Source organism: Rhamphochromis sp. 'chilingali' (assembly GCF_963969265.1).
Source record: "Rhamphochromis sp. 'chilingali' genome assembly, chromosome: 2".
In the NCBI taxonomy this organism is placed as follows: Eukaryota; Metazoa; Chordata; class Actinopteri; order Cichliformes; family Cichlidae; genus Rhamphochromis; species Rhamphochromis sp. 'chilingali'.
In genome coordinates, this window is record NC_137930.1 from 68,907,846 (window position 1) to 68,924,523 (window position 16,678).

The 16,678-nt window shown below is 44.0% G+C and overlaps 1 protein-coding gene across 2 annotated transcripts in view; it reads left to right on the forward strand.

Annotated features, from left to right (window-relative positions):
• The window catches only part of LOC308392369 (guanine nucleotide-binding protein G(o) subunit alpha), a 112,723-nt gene that overhangs the window by 21,681 nt on the left and 74,364 nt on the right, over positions 1 to 16,678 (forward strand). For both annotated transcript variants that reach the window (XM_080875360.1, XM_080875359.1), the window contains exon 3: positions 10,237 to 10,378. In XM_080875360.1, the coding sequence (XP_080731486.1) occupies positions 10,237 to 10,378 (142 nt within the window). The remainder of the gene's footprint in view (positions 1 to 10,236; positions 10,379 to 16,678) is intronic.

A 16,678-nucleotide genomic window follows, 5' to 3' on the forward strand; every position in this document is an offset into this window, starting at 1 on the left:
GTGTGTGTGTGTGTGTGTGCGTGCGTCTGTGTGTGTGTGTGTGCGTCTGTGTGTGTGTGTGTGCGTCTGTGTGTGTGTGTGTGCGTCTGTGTGTGTGTGCATTCTTGTTCCACTCTAGAAATCAGTCACAGGGGAGGGAGAAAGGGTGTGTAATGCATCAGCCCCGTGTTTTTAATTAATAGTTAATTGCAAATGGAAAATTAAAGGGAACGAGGACGAGAGGAGTAAAAAAAGAAGAAGAAATAATTAGGTATGAGGAGCGAGGCAAGTTGGAGGAGAACATGTCACGGCAATGTGAGGGAGAGGAGAGCGAGTGTGATGTTAGAGGAGAGAGATGCACGAGGAAGGGATGAAAGAGGAGTTGGCAGATAAACATAACAGGTGACAGTGAAACAGAGAGATAATGGCAGATAGATTTAATGAGGTCTCCCTAGATGTAATACTGAACTGTAATTATTCTGCTCACCTGTCTGAGCTTACATGCATGTGTATGTGGTTCTTAACATCCCCCCTGAACCTACAGACTGTGTCTCTTGGCACCAGAGCTCTCCATTAGCACATGAGCAAACCTGAACCAGGGGGCCTCCTCTTCAGCTCTGCAATGGTTAGAACCAGATCCTGAAGAAGTATGTTAGCCTCTAATAAGCCGGTCGCATGGGGCGAACGTTGTGGTGCAACACTGCATGATGGGTATAAATGTAAAAATGTGTCAGGCTTTTCTGTCTCTCCGTTTCTGAATAAACCTTCAGGTGCTGCGAACATTAATCTGGTGTTATTGAATACAGTAGGACGGCTCATGCTCTTAGACAGGTCACTGCCTATTTATTATACACTGTGTATTACTTTGGATATAGCTGGGATTAGCTGGTGGTGTACAGACCAGTTTACAGCCTCGGTAGAGTTCCTGTTCCTGCTTGAAAAACGTTAAAAAGTCTGCCACTGGAGCAAGTCAAAGTTCAGTATATTAAGCCTTGAAATTAGAAAAACTCATTCTTAGCTAGGGCTGTTCGATATAACGATATATATCGGATGACGATATAAAAACATCTATCGTTTCATTTTACGCTGTCGTTTGTTTCGTGGTGTCACAGAATAAACTGTTTACGGCAATATGTTTTCATGGTTTTGATGGTCACTGTAGTGGCTGTATTCATTTCTTATAGTTCTCTCTTTCTCTTATATTTAATATAACCACACTACGGACGGACAAGCGCCTGTTTTTATGCGTTGTCGTTGTCGGTAACAGCATCACGTGTCGGCTTGTTTATGTTCCACATAAACCTTTCACAATAAAGCTCAAGATCCTGTTGAGACTTTTCAAAATAAACTGAATCACGTGAAAGAGCAGATTATTTACGGATGAGAAGTAAAAAAGAGCCGCCAGGTGCTAAAAAATAAACCTTAGACTCAAACGTTAGAACAGGCTTTTCCCCGCAGCACGCCGTGTAAGAAATACTCCCAAAGAAAACGGCGCCGTTACAACTTATGTCTAAAAATGCATCGTTTCATGCATCGGTTAAAACAATCGACTCCAGCTACACGACGCGCAGCTGGAAACACTTCACACAAGTCGAGCTGCCCGAGATTCACAGACTTTACAGAAAATGTTACATGTTTGTGATTTATATCGTTATCGGACGATAGATGTCTGATATCGGGATATGAGATTTTGGTCATATCGCGCAGCCCTATTCTTAGCTATCTTTGACTAGTGTTGTGAAGGTTTGTGTCTCATAATAGGTTCATGGTGCTCAAAAGTAGCTTTTTTTATAACCTTCCAACATCATCATCTTGGTTTTAAGTGTATAAAACTTATTTTCATTTCTAAAACTGTGACGCTGTTCTAGATTTAAGTCCAACACCTCACTTAAAATAAGTCATAATTCTCCATTTCTGGTGCGTTTACCTTTCTATAAGCTAAACAGCTTTGTGTCTAATTTGAAGTGTGATGAGATATTTTGACTAGAAATTGAACAAAAATACTTGGTAACATTTTGAGTTTTTGCAGTGTTTACTTCAAGCTAAACGTAAGATTTCAATACCTGCATCCATAAAACTGAATTATTAGTTTTATTAATGCTTTCATATATTTTAAGTACAGTATTTGTTGCTCTGGAGATTGATGGTTAACTGATGCAGCACATGCTCCGTACTGAATTATCACAGCTCCTGCATGTAAAACTGTTGTGGCTCTTCTATCCTGTCCACACTTACAGTCTCCTATAACTGTACTCATGAGGCACATTTAGGTTATGTTATATAACATATGATGCTACTATACTCACTGGCCACTTTGACATACATGCTTTTTCAACTGCGTGTGAATACAGATATCTAATGTCTGTGAAGGTTCTCAGTCATCCAGGTCATCGTAGTCAAAGGAGCTTGCAAAGAAAAGCGTCTGGACTCCCACTAGGCTTATATCTGGGACTCTCCACCATTTGACCTTAGAACTGAAGAAGCTTCTCGGATGAGAGGTGAAACGTCTTCAAGCAACTTAAAGAAGTCCAGACGCTTTTCTTTGCAAGCTCCTTTGACAGATATCTAATATTTTTGTGTTGTTTAGAGTCTCGCTGTCTGCAGTGTCTTCTTAGCTAAGAGAGATGAAGTGGTGAAGCAGATGCAACATCTGAGTTGACCAGCTTAGTCATTGACAGTCCAGCTGGGTTGATGTTTTATGTAGTGTTATGTAGTAAGGCTGCGTTTGCAGATTGTTTTTCTAAATCATGCGACAGCATCAGATAAACATCTGGATGTTTGGATTTGGACGTTTTCAGTTCATCACGGGACTTTTCTTGAAGGCTGTTGTAATCTTTAGCTTTGTGCTGACTCTGGGGTTTCCCCCTGTAACTGCTTCTCTTGTTGCTTGTTACAGAAACTCTTCTACCATTAGATTTTCGTGGTCGATGAAGAAGCAACGGTGACGAGCGTAGAGATGTTCCAAACGTGACTGCAGTTGGAAGAATTGTTTCTGCTCTGGAGATGTTGAGTGATACAGATGATGAGAGCACAATAAATACTGAAGAGTCTTATGCACTAGGTTGGATCCCCTGTTGCCTTAATGTTTCATGGCACTGACTCAACAAGGTGCTCTGCTGCACACCTCAGTGTTGCCTGGCCATTCTCCTCTGACCTCTGTCAACATCTCCCCCACGTCTACATGCCTGTATGTATTGAGCTGCTGCTATGTGCTTGGCTGATTAGTGACTGATACGCACTGATCTGTCAGAACAGATATTTCCAGATCAGTAGTTCATGTTACGAACATCTCACATGAGTGTTGTCAATGCACAAAGAAAGTCTCTTTCTGGCCTAAAAAGGGCTAAATTCCATTTATTTTCAGCTATCTGAGCTGGAAAAGACGCACTGGTGCAGACGGGCAATCCAAAGAAGAAAAATGATAACGTTTATTTATTATTATCTTAATATTTAGCTTTGAAAATCTTATTTTTGGAGATATTTTTGTTAATCATGTCTTTATCCCGTCTTCCTTCTCTCACCCCAACCAATCACAGCAGATGGCCCCGCCCCTCCCTGAGCCTGGTTCTGTCGCAGGTTTCTTCCTGTTAAAAGGGAGTTTTTTCTTCCCGCTATCGCCAAAGTGCTGCTCATAGGGGGTCATATGACTGTTGGGTTTTTCTCTGCTGTACGATCTACTTTACAATATAAAGCGCCTTGAGGCGACTGTTGAATTGAATTTCTTTTGGACTTTAAACTTACATTAGCACCAGAGGCAAAGGGTAGGCTAAGAGTTTGTGAATGTATCGAGACTGTAACAAATTTTCTCCATGAATTTAAGAGTTTTCAAAACCACAAATATAAACCCTGCAGGTGTAGTGAGACCAATGCCCGGACTCTATTGATATGCACATAAACTCTTCACAGCAATCCATCCAGTAACTAGTTTGGATCAAAGCGTTAGACCAGCCATCCCCCGAGCTTCGCCTCCAGCACGGCTTAAATACCGGCTTATGTGTGTTTTGAAGAAAAGCAGAGACAGAGCTGAGGGCATCGGGATGTGTCTGTGAGAATCTGTGTGCTCAGGATGCTGCTGCTTGACCTCAAGGTGTGATGACAAGTGAGTGGAGCCGAATAACGGAGCAGCTGATGCCTCCATTTCACTGTCTGTGTGTGTGTGATGGGAGGGTGGAGGGGCAACGTTACTGACACCTTCAGTTATTTATAGCTTCTTTATCACACACATTTTTATCTCCTCCTCTTTCTCCTTCACTCTTTGCACTTGCTGTAATGTTCTCAGAAAACACACACACACGCTGTGCATCCGAGTCTGAGGCAGCGCTGACAGGAGTTGGTCAGTGTGCACTTTGTCACTACCAAGAGCTCTGTCGACGAAGAACGGAAAGGGAGTGGATGGACGGCATAGTGCAAAAGAGCCAATCACAGGGCTTTGTGCGAGTGTGTGTGTGTCAGAGCAAACAGTGTTAGCTAGCAACAGTGCAGGGCTGAGATAAAGACCTAATTGCATAGTGTGCTGTGTAGGCTTTGTGTTCTGTGAGTGTTCACATGAGTAGGTGTGAGGATAAAAATACGAGGCATTAACGAGGCAGGCGCGTTGTGTTTGATATCATGTGTGCGCATCAACAGTTTTTCTTTCTGTGGGTTTCGTAACTTTAGCCGGTTAGCTTTAAACTTCAGGTCATCTTGTCAACGGAGCCTTCAAACTCCCAGAAACACGAGTTTTTAGCGCCTGTTGATCAGTGATCATCAGCAAAGAACGGCCACGCTGGAGTCGATGTAACCAGTTTGACAAATTTAAAAGTGCGCTATAGGCAGACACCATCCTGTGACTGCTATATAACATCTGCTGATTGGCCCCAAAATGGCAGCCACAGGATGATGTCATGGAACAGCGTTGTGGTTAAATTGCCCATATGTCTGTCTCTCTGTCCATCTGTCTGACTCGGTGTGAAACTAAACTATGTTTCAGGTCACCGTGCAGATTGTGCCAAGGCTACGTGAAATTGTACACATACACACACCAACACAGAAACACACACACAGTCCCTTGGCTTTGCTGACAGAAGGGCTTGGAGAGTGGGTAATGAGAAAAGGTCCTCATGCATGAAAGCTCACGTCAGCAAGCTAGCCAGCCGCTCGCACACACACACACACACACACACACACACACACACACACACACACACACACACACACACATGTACAGAGATGGGAAAACATGTCAGTTACACTTCTGATAACATTCATAACACTAATTTTAAGTCTTTGCTCGACCCTGCTCTCCCCAGCTGTGACCTTCGGTGTCTTCCTCTCTCTTCCCGAGTTAGCAAAGATGCCAGTAAAACTTTCTAGAGCGCTTTCTTCTTCCATCAACCCTCCTCCTCGAATTGTTTTCCAGTTAGGGAATCACGTAAAAGCTCAGCAACATCCACAAAATGTAAATCGATTACCATTTAAGAACAAAATAGTTGAGACAGAGCTAGACGGAGCACACCTCGCCATGATAAACAACGGGTAGCATCACGATATCCAGCTGAGGAAAGAACCACCTGCCTTTACGTGTCAGAGGATTGTTTTAGCTGTCTGTGTCCAGTTAGCTTAACAACCTTAATGCTGTGTGTTAGAAGCGCCACGGGACATAACGTAGGGACAACACGGGCGTGCTGAGTGTCGGCGCCCTCCCACGGCCACTTCTGTTCCTGATGAAAGGCTCAACTTTTGGTTTGGTTTAAAAAACTTTATTCCGAGTTCTTACCTCACAGTCAGGTTTACATGGAGTTTACATCTAGTCCAAGATGGCGCGGCCACGTCCAGACGCCTTCCTGATCGCTCTCTGTGTGCATGGGTGTTGGACTTCCTCACTGGCAGAACTCAGGTGGTGAGGGTGGGCAGGTGCTTCTCCAACAGCATCACCATCAACACAGGAGCACCTCAGGGATGTGTCCTCTCGCCACTGCTCTACTCCCTCTACACTTCAGACTGTGTGGCCACCCATGGCTCCAACACCATTGTGAAGTTTGCTGACGACACAGTGGTGTTGGGTGCCATCTCCAACAACGATGAGGCGGCCTACATGGATGAAGTGAAGAATCTGGCATCGTGGTGCCAGGACAACCACCTCCAGCTGAACGTCAGCAAGACCAAGGAGCTGGTGGTGGACTTCAGAAGGGGTCAGCACAGAGACTACAAGCCCATCATCATCAATGGAGCTCCAGTGGAGAGGGTGCAGTTCTTCAAGTATCTTGGTGTCCACATCTCCTCAGACCTGACATGGGCTGCCCACATTCAGGTCCAGACCAAAAAGGCTAGGCAGCGCCTGTATCACCTACGACAACTGAGGAAGTTCAGGGTCTCTCCAAAGATCCTCAGGATTTTCTATACAGGCGCTGTGGAGAGCATCCTCACACAGAACATGACATCGTGGTTTGGGAACAGCTGTGTGAAGGACCAAAAAGCTCTCCAGAGAGTGATCCGTACAGCAGAACGCTGCTGCAGGATTGCTCTCCCCCCGCTTCAGGACACCTACACCAGGAGATGCCGGACTAGAGCAGCGCAGATACTGAAGGACCCGTCCCATCCTGGCAACAAACTGTTCCAACTTCTGCAATCTGGTAGAAGGTTCCGCATCTTCCGGGCAAGGACAGAGAGACTCAAGAGGAGCTTCTATCCCCAAGCCATCCGTGCCCTAAACACACACACCCGCCCTCTCACATCATCTATAATTGACTGAGACAGGACTCTTCCAGACACTAAACCAAGGCACAATGTACATTTCAATTCCTTTAATTTTAAATATGTTTATATTGTCTATCCTGTAAAATAGTCAGATGTCTATTCATATTAATGTACAGAATTCACCTGCTTGCTGCTACTACTGCACATTCACCCAGTGTATATACTATATATATATATACATATATATATATAATGTTCTTCCTCTACACCCCCCCCCCCCCTCCCAATTTTTGCACATGTCGAGGAGCGTGTCAGGCTACATTTCACTGTGTGTTATACTTGTATAACTATGCATGTGACAAATAATAAAGAACCTTGAACCTTGAACCTTGGAAGCACATTCTCACAGTGCAAAGCTGGCCGAGCGCCCCTGCAGAAGAGGCTCTTTGTCATAACTTTAGCTTCCTGTCGTATAAACACAGAGTCCCCAGTTCTGTTTGTTAGGTTATTTCTGACATCAACCTCTCTATTGGCATCGTTTCCTCTTCCCATTAAGAGTTTCTCCTCTCTGGTGGTAGGAAAGGTGGAATTTCAGAAAATGTCTTTTTGGCATCTTTTAGCGGGGACGCAAAGATCTGTCCTGGTTCCCGTCTGCAGCTCCAGGCTTTGGCCCTCTGTGTGAAAGGCACTGATGTAAATAGAAGTGTGGCATATTTATATAGGACTGGCACACTGCCTGATTGATCTGAAACGTTACACTGACCGAGACCGCAAACACACACACACACACACACACACACACACACACACACACACACACACACACACACACACACACACACACACACACACAAAGTCAATACCGTTGGACACTCACAGAAGCAGTAAACAGATGTATCGTACCACACATCTGCCATATGTCAAGAAGCACACCAAACCAGACCCCGCAGAGCAGAGGCCTTTTTAAACTGACCACGAACTCTGTGGTCAGGTTGTTATAAAGAAACCGAAGCTTTTCCTTATTTCCTTTCATGTACTTTACGTCATAACGATGGATGTTCATATTAAACTTGTAATGAGGTCGGCGTATGTGCGAGTAATCCCCGTCAGGAACAGAACTTCAGGATTTGGACTCTCAGCACTCCGTCTGCTCTTGGCTCTCTATGATTTTAGTGAGGGTGGATATCACCTTATATGGTAATCTTAGGCGTACAGCAACCCACTCACCTGCTGTTCAAACCTTCTGTTTGAAAAGAGCAGAAGAGCAAAGAGCTCACTTCAGACCTGATATAAGTGAGGATTATTTTGATTCATCAGTCAAGCACCTTTCAGTGTAATCGATGTTGTTCTCCAAAAGTTTAATCTGTTCATCTGGACGTAGCGTTTTGTGGGAGAAACGTTTCGTCACTCATCCAGGTGACTTGTTCAGTCTCAGCTGACTGCAGATAATTGATGTAGTGTGAGTACATAATACTTTATCTCACCGGCTCATGACTGATGCTGCGTATTGCTGTCCAGCTGTCACTAGTAGGAACTAAGAACAAATATAAGCGTTCACATGCTAAAGAACAAGATGTGAACAGTTTCTCTGAACAGTTTCTCTGATCAGTTTCTCTGAACGTCCACTGCGGGGCTGCTGACAGCGCTTATATTTGTTCTTAGTTCCTACTAGTGATGTGCGATACCACTGATTTCCTTTCCGATCCGATACCAAGTAATATTCAGGGTGGTATCGACGATACTGATCCGATACTTTGTACAAAAACGTATTTTATTTGTTGTATCTTAAATTATAGCGTCATAATGATTACAGGACATCAGATTACTTGTTCTTATCACTTAATAATGCAGAGTTCATCATAAAGAAATAAAAAAAACTGAAGTTGTGCTATTTGACCACCTTGCCTGCCTGTGAGAGACGTCTGTCTCGCCCTAGCAGCACCTGTCCCTCTCCTCCTCTTCAGTTCGTCTCAACGCTCGTCATATTCTGTGATATGATTTACTCTGAGGTGACAAGGTTAGTGATGTTGCCACAACCATACATGCCAACCCTCCCGATTTTTCTGGGAGAATCCTGATTTTCAGTGCCCCTCCCGAAAATCTCCCGGAGCCACCATTCTCCCGAATTTCTCCCCGGACAACAAAATTGAAAAACCATATCGCAGAATTCATAGCGCGGCCCAGCCAATTCCAGTTTCCAACAATGACGGCAGCTACTTAGTTTTAATATTACTCTTATTTCTCTTTCTGGGTCGCAAAAAAACTTTTAACATATTTTCAGGTGAGAATGTAGCTGTGTGAACTTCAAATATCTGAGCCGACACATCATCTTCAAACCCCCGCGGGCTTTCACTACTCGAGTTAAACATGATATTTAAGTCACTTTGATAACTTAAAAATGTTCTTGTTTGGCTTTTTCAGTGTTTTATTTAATCGTGAGTAAATCGGTTTGGCTGAGATTAAAATGATTAGATTAAATTTAATTTAACTTTTTTAATCCCTCGGGAGGGTTACTCCGGGGTTTTACACAGCTGAATAAACGTCAAACAGAAACTGATTAAAGAGAAGTGTGAGACGGTCGAGAGTTTAAGTCAGCGCCCGGTTATATTTTAGATAGCAAGGAGCAGACGGCTGAGTTTCACTACCCGGCTTTCTTTAGACCGCGAAGGTCTAAAGAACCCTAAGGCGGAAGAGGAAGTAGTTCCTTTGAATGTAGACAATCCGAATGTTATAGTTTCTTTCCACTGTGTTCCTGTTAATGATAAACTACAAATTTACCCTAAATTACTAAAATATCGATATTTTAATGTGAGAATCGATTCTAGAACATAAATGATTGGTATCGGAGGAATCGATATTTCAGGATCGATCCGCACATCACTAGTTCCTACACGTGTCTCTCTGACTTTACCGAGCTCTTTGCACTTTCTTTACTAGATTTCTTTTCAATTTGGATTACTTGGTTGTAAAGTAAGAACAGTGGGATAGACACAGGCCTGTAATACACGCACAAATGTTTGCAGCCGTGTTGGATCCTGAGTTGTGCCCATGCTGGAGGCCCGTTCGTTCGGGTTTATTTATGCATGGTGATGTTGTCTATCAGAATTGCCTCACACTGTTGCCTCAACCTGTATCTGTCTGTTTGAATCAACCTGTTGTTCGTGGCTGTCCGTCTCTCTGTTGGTCTTTGTCTCATTTGTCCATACGAGCGGGAGTCTACCTCGCTAACTGTCCCTGCGACCGTCTGTCGCTGTGCCCTTGCGTTAGGTGCAGTGAAAGACATTGTGGCATTTCAAACAGCAGCCTTAAATGTCAGGTTAGGCTACAGTTATGGGCCCGCTCCCTCCCTCCTCTCCGGTCCAGGCTCCACCTGTGCTTATCTCCATTTTCCTCATTTTCCTCTTTTGTATCCCACGAACGTGTAAAACACCTTTGCCGTGTGCTTTTAATCCACTTTTTTATCAGGTTGAGAAGCAAACCTGTGCCTGCACATAACTTTGCTGTTCACTTTGTTTGCCTGTATAATGAGCAGAGCCCAAGTATTTAACATTCTTTAATGCCCGTGCGTCTCTTTGTTTCTAGGATCATCCACGAGGACGGTTTCTCCGGCGATGACGTAAAGCAGTACAAGCCCGTTGTTTACAGCAACACCATCCAATCTTTGGCCGCCATCGTCCGCGCCATGGACACGCTGGGCCTGGAGTACGGAGACAAAGAGCGCAAGGTCAGCTCCCGTCCTCAAGCGTGCATACACGTTTCCCAAGCATGCCCAGCAGAACGTACGACACATAAATGACTCATTTTCCAAATACTGTCACCAACATTGTAGAGTGTGATGACAGATCACCATAAACGAGGGAAATGTTTTGTGATTTTTTTGTATTCTCACTTCTGTGAACTAAATAAGGCTCATCATTAAGCACTTAGCTCGTGCACCAAATTCCCAGCCTACGACTGACGCACGTAGCCACGGGATGGACCACATAACTGGGATAGAGCAGGGAGAGGCCGGCGTGGGCCTTGCAAGACAAAAGCACCAGGAGTCCAGCTCTTGTATCAGACCTGTTAAAGTATATGTGGCAGGACAACGATCTCTACCAGCTTCAGCTCCTCGATTTGACCTTTTTGAAGACAAAAATCTCTCCGTATAAAGTTGTGGAGGATAGCACTTAAATATAGCGCAGGTGTAAGACTGCCTGTGCTGTGGTCCCTGAATGCTGATAGCTGGTCTAAGCAAATTCAGGTGCACAGACACAGACCTTCCCTACACATTTCACTCTTGACTGGTTGCAGCTGTGTCTAATGTAAAAAATATTCACAGCTTGTTCGTTTTCCCAGAACGTTAGACGCTGCCATCAAAGACAAGTTAGCATCACATTAGTATTCACTCAGAAAGCATCATTTTTCAGGGAACACTTTAAAGACGGTACGATCTTTAAAGACCGTACTGAATGACCTAACCAAACAATCCTAATGTGACCAAGGAGACACTGAAGGAAAAGTAAATGCCCGGTGAAAATGAGGGAAGACAAACCATCATGAAATGAAAAACACCAGCTTCCAAACAAACGCCGCCTCCTGAGGGACAAACGGATCATTTGCTTCACCACAAACTCCAGTGGCCTCTGAAGTCATGGCAACTTTGATGCTTTGGAAAGCATCGAGAGGAAAGCAGAAAATGATCAGCACTTGTTTTATATATATTTCATATTTTAATGTCTTTGTTTCGCTTGCTGAGATTGAGCAGCGATCTTGCATCTTTTATTTGATAAACTGTCTTCAGTTTATCGGGATTGGCTGTGAACGGACCCTGTTACGCTTGGGCCGAAATTCCTTCACACTAAGGCTCACACCGGGTCACTTTCCCAATTTTGCTTTAAGTTATAAAGTTATTTTATTATTTACATTTGGCCTAATATTGATCCTTATTGCTGCTTCAGAGGATAGTTGGAAATGTCTGTCAGAATCTGCAGAGTATACAGAACAAATAAAATGTTCACGTTGTCTTCCCAACAGTTTAAGATAAGATAGAACTTTATTAATCCCTCGGGTGGGTTCCTCTGGGAAATTCGACTGACATCTACACCGGATGGCCAGGAAGCGTTCGCAATGTCTTCTCCGGCGCTGATAATTGGCGTCTGTCTTGTGTCAGTGACGTAAAAGACGGATTTAATGCGACATGACCATCAAACAGCAGTCGCTTTCTGAAACATCAGATACGTATCGGATTCAGCACCACATACCAAAGTGACCCAGATCGGCTTTGAAAATATCGGATTTGTGCCGTTCACACTGTCACACCATGATCGGATAGATGGTCGCAGAGGGTCAGAAAAGTCGGATTTGATGCGCTTTCGCCTGCAGCGTGAACGTAGCCTTAGTCTTTCCCACTTCTCAGTCCTCTGAATCCTGAAGTATACACGTTCAGTATACGACCTGCTAATTGAGGATTATGAATCTAATCCACAGAAGAGGATCGGTTCTATCTGAACGCAGGGCAGCGGGATGAGGCTAATCAACCGCTCCTTTATACTCACCTCAGTTTCAGGTTCCAAATTTCTAATAAATCAGGTCATTAGACTTGTCAGGATGACTCAGGCACTAAAGAGTGCAGGAAATGCAGTCATGTATGGCACCTTCAGTTAAATGCTGAACATCAGCTCGTGGTTTTGAATGCACTGCTGTAGGAGCGAACACGTTTTCACTCAGCCTCACCTTCTCTGCTGGAACGTTTTGTTTGACCTCTGTCTGCACATGAAGCATCCTGATGTGTTTGTGTGATTCAGACGAAACACTGACACGCCCACTTTGTTCCTGATGTTGTATAAAAGTTCAAAGTGAAGATAAATGCTGCTGGTGTAAGTGTACATCATTAGCAGTTCTGTGTAGTTGTTGATGATGCGTCGCCATAGCAGTCGTGGTGATGATGTCACAGTGGTGATGATGTCACGATGACAGAATATCTGTCCTCCTCATCACTGCGTGAGCGGCACAGATTTGAACTGTAAGAACACATGCAGGTGACCTTAACCTTATCCAAAGGCGCGGTGTATTTTTAATCACAACGCTGCTTTTGATACTCCATGTAGAGGCTGAAATAACAATACACCTATTGATCAGGATATGCTGTGTGTGTGTGTGAGTTGTCTTTGTTAGACTATTGAAATGAGGACATTTTGGAAACGCAGTAGTGTGAGGAGTCAAGGTCAGCCATACAAACGTGTGTGTGTCTGTTGGAGGGTATAATATATCAAAGTATTGCGTTTCTATTTCGAGGTAAAGTGAACAGCCTCAGCTACATTGTTATTTGTACAGAGTCAATCCGTCCACCCAGCCAGCCGTCCAGCTGTCCGTTTTCTACCACTTATGCAGGTCATGGGGACGGCAGGCAAACCTCTCTCCTGCCCTCCAGCACCTAAAGCTCCTCTGGGAGACACCGAAGTGTTCCCAGGCAAGAATGGAGCAGTTTATGTTTTTGGTGTGAGAGTTGACATTTTGAAAAGTGTCTACAACAAGATTTCTGTGCTACACTACTTATCAGGTTAAAGTAACGTGTGTTACAGAAGGGTTGCAGGATTATAACCGGTTCTGAAATGAATGCAAAGTGTTGAAGAAGAGGCGTAAAACAGGAAAGAGGACAGAAGATAGATTTTTCAAGGCAAAATGGAGAAGTGACAGTGGACAAGAAACAGAATGAGCTGTGTTTACACTCCCCATCTGACTTCCCCACAAAGTAACCAGAGCAACATCCTACCCACATCAATAAAGGACGAGGGGCGAACGTGAACGTTTTTCATACCCGTATCCTTCAAGCTCTCCTCTTACTCTTTCAGCTTCCTCCTCTAATCCTGTGCTGGGATCGCGTATGTCAAACCTGTCCCGTCCTATCTTTTTCTGGTCTTTTGCTTGCTCTTCTGACTGCGCCCCACCCACCCACCAATCTGTTTCTCTTCGCTAGTTGCTGTGGCAACCCAGTGTTTTCCCTTGCTCTCAACACATTCCACAAGCCCGTGTCCAAGGGCGCCGTGACACATACACTTGGAGACGCGCACGCACAAACTCACACGCGTATGCAACACATGCACACATTATGATAGCTTGCTTGAAATAGATCTTTGAGCACTTTTCACTCAGGCTTCACAGAAGAAGCTTCAAAGAGAAACCTCTTTGGTGTTAAAGCCTCTGCTGGTCCTTCAATAAAACTACAGTTTATGGCTCCGTGCTGTGACCTGAGGTAGTATACTATGTCTGTCCTTATGTACATACCAATCAGTCCCATTCTCGCAAATCTTAGGAACTATTTTTTTCATATTCAGTTCAAGCAGGGATGAATGTAATCTAGTGATTAAGGCCAAGGACAACTGTATGACAGTAATGATAGTTTCCAGAATTCTCTCCTGCAAACACAAAGTCTAAAAAAAGTAGTTAAAGCTTAGGGCAAGGGTGGGGAACTCCAGGCCTCGAGGGCCGGTGTCCTGCAGGATCTCACCCTGGGTCAGCACACCTGAATAAGACGATGAGTTCATTACCAGCCTCTGCAGGACTTCAAGACATGTTGAGGAGGTGATTTAGCCATTTAAATCAGCTGTGTTGGATCAAGGACACATCTAAAAGCTGCAGGACCCTCGAGGCCTGGAGTTGCCCACCCCTGCTTTAAAGTCAAAGTCAAATTTATTTATATAGCACATTTAAAACGACAACTGTTGACCAAGGTGCTGTATACAATTTAGGCGAATGCTTTCACCTGTATCGTCCTCTGTGTAAAGTTCCCCTCCATTCCCAGACCAACTTGTATTTAGAGATAATGTCCTACGGGATGCATTGGTTAGTTGCATTTAGATCCATTACTCCAGCAGTAGCAACAGTGCAGTATTTAAAATACAAACAGTAAAATATGGCATTTTTCATCCATCCATGTGTTTTTTTTGTAACCGCTGTTGTCATTTAGGGTCCCAGGGTGCTGGAGTCTGTCCCAGCCGTCACAGGGCACAGAGGCACATCCTGTACAGGGCGCTGGTCTAGCACGCCGTTTGCACTCATATTCACACATGGCCTACTGCGTGTCTTTATGATAAGCTGAATCATTCCACTGGTACAGCCTATGTTCTCTTACTTCATGCTGGACGTGTTTGTTGTGTTTGAGGTTGGATGGTGATCCCTGTGGAACCAGTGCCAGTGTTTTCCAGGGTGAGGTATGGATGATGGAGATCGCCCGACCATTCTTCTTGGAATAACATCAGCAGACCTTAAGTGTCTGCCTGGAGCAACCACTCGGGATTTTTTTATTTATTTTTGTTCGAGCCACAAATAATCAGCCTGTGCTTTACTCGTGGATTTGCCTTAGGCTTCATTTTCTGTGTCGGTATATAAAACTAAATGAAGTCAGAGGCAGTAGGGCAGAAAGGCCACTGTGATTGAGATCAACTCCACTTCAAGATATTCATTAACATTTTATTGTTTCAGCAGGGAGGGGTGCTGAGCGTAACTAGGACAGGACACACATCCTGATTTTATAACCTCAACATTTGATAACAGAATCAGCAGTTAAAGTTAAAGACAATGACTGTACTGTGATTTCTGCCATACTTAAATATACTCAGTAAATGTACTTGTAATCTCTCCTCTCTGACGTAACACAGTATCCAGAGGGAGATGTTCCTGCTGCCGGGCAGCAAACTTTGACACTCGAGGGGCAGTGCTGCTGACGTTTGACTTTCCTCAGCTGTCACCTTTCTGTAGTGTGAGATGCTAAAGTATGTTAGCAACACATGACATGTGATGATGACTTCTTTGAATAAGAGCTTGGGTCTAAGACACTCAAGTTATGATATGTATATCTATTTTTCTATATTTACAAATAAATGACGAGTGCAGCAGTCAGTAATTCAGGTCTGATGATGAGAAGGAAATTATGGACGCAGCTGCTATTGAAATGAAGCGCACGCAACTACTGACATCAGAGAAACACTCGGTGTCTCCATGGACCCTCAGAGGGAAACAGGGAAAGAAGATAAGATGGAGCGGGCATGACGGGGATAGGATGATGATAGGATGGACCGAGTGTGGAAGATAGCGAGACAGCGAGAGCTGGCAGACAGGTCGCTGCGTGTTGTTGTGGAAACTAGCTGAGTTATTCTCACGGGTTAGTGTGTGTGGGTGTTCCTGTCTAGCTATCTTTGTGAGGACCGAAATCTGCATTCTACTATACTTGTGAGAACCAGCAGTCACTTGTGAGGACACACAAACCGGTCCTCACAAGTTTGAAGACATTTAAAGGCTCAAAATGTGGTTTTAGTGTCAGGGTTACAATTAGGTTATGGTTAGGTTTAGGGTCAGGCATTCGTTTGTAATGGTTAGGGTGAGGGGCTAGGAAAAGCATTATGTCAATGAAGGTCCTCACTAAGATAGCTAAACGGGCGTGTGTGTGTGTGTGTGTGCGCGCGCGCACATTGTACGTGTGAGCTCCAAAACCAACGCCCATCTGAACACAATGTTCCCATTGTGTGTTAAACATAAAATAATTTACACACGGCCATACTGCTGCAATAAACTGGAGACACGTAACAAATATAGCTCAGTTTCCCTTTTTGGGTTGTGATGACACACAAAGTTTTACATATCAGGATATAATAAAAATAGTCAATAACAGGACTTCAAATTAGGTACTGATATGAACTACAAACATGAGCTACTTTATTTATTAAAACCAAAACCAAAGATACAAGCTCACTGCTTCCATAAGAATTAATGGGGTAAGGTACAGCCAAGTGCTGCTAATTAAATGAACTACGTGATGAAGTGTGAAGGACAGACTCTACAGAGCACATTTAGGATGTTAAAAGTTAAAGTTCGCGACAGTACAGTCAGAAAAAAGACTGAACAAGTGCACCTTGTTTGGCAGGGGTGTCAGGAGAAAGCCTCTTCTCTCTAAAAAGAACAATGAAAGAGTATCTGAACAAAACACAGGGAGCAAGAAGAGACCGCCAAAAGGCCCGGGAGCAGTCGTTGGTTGACTGTGAGCTAC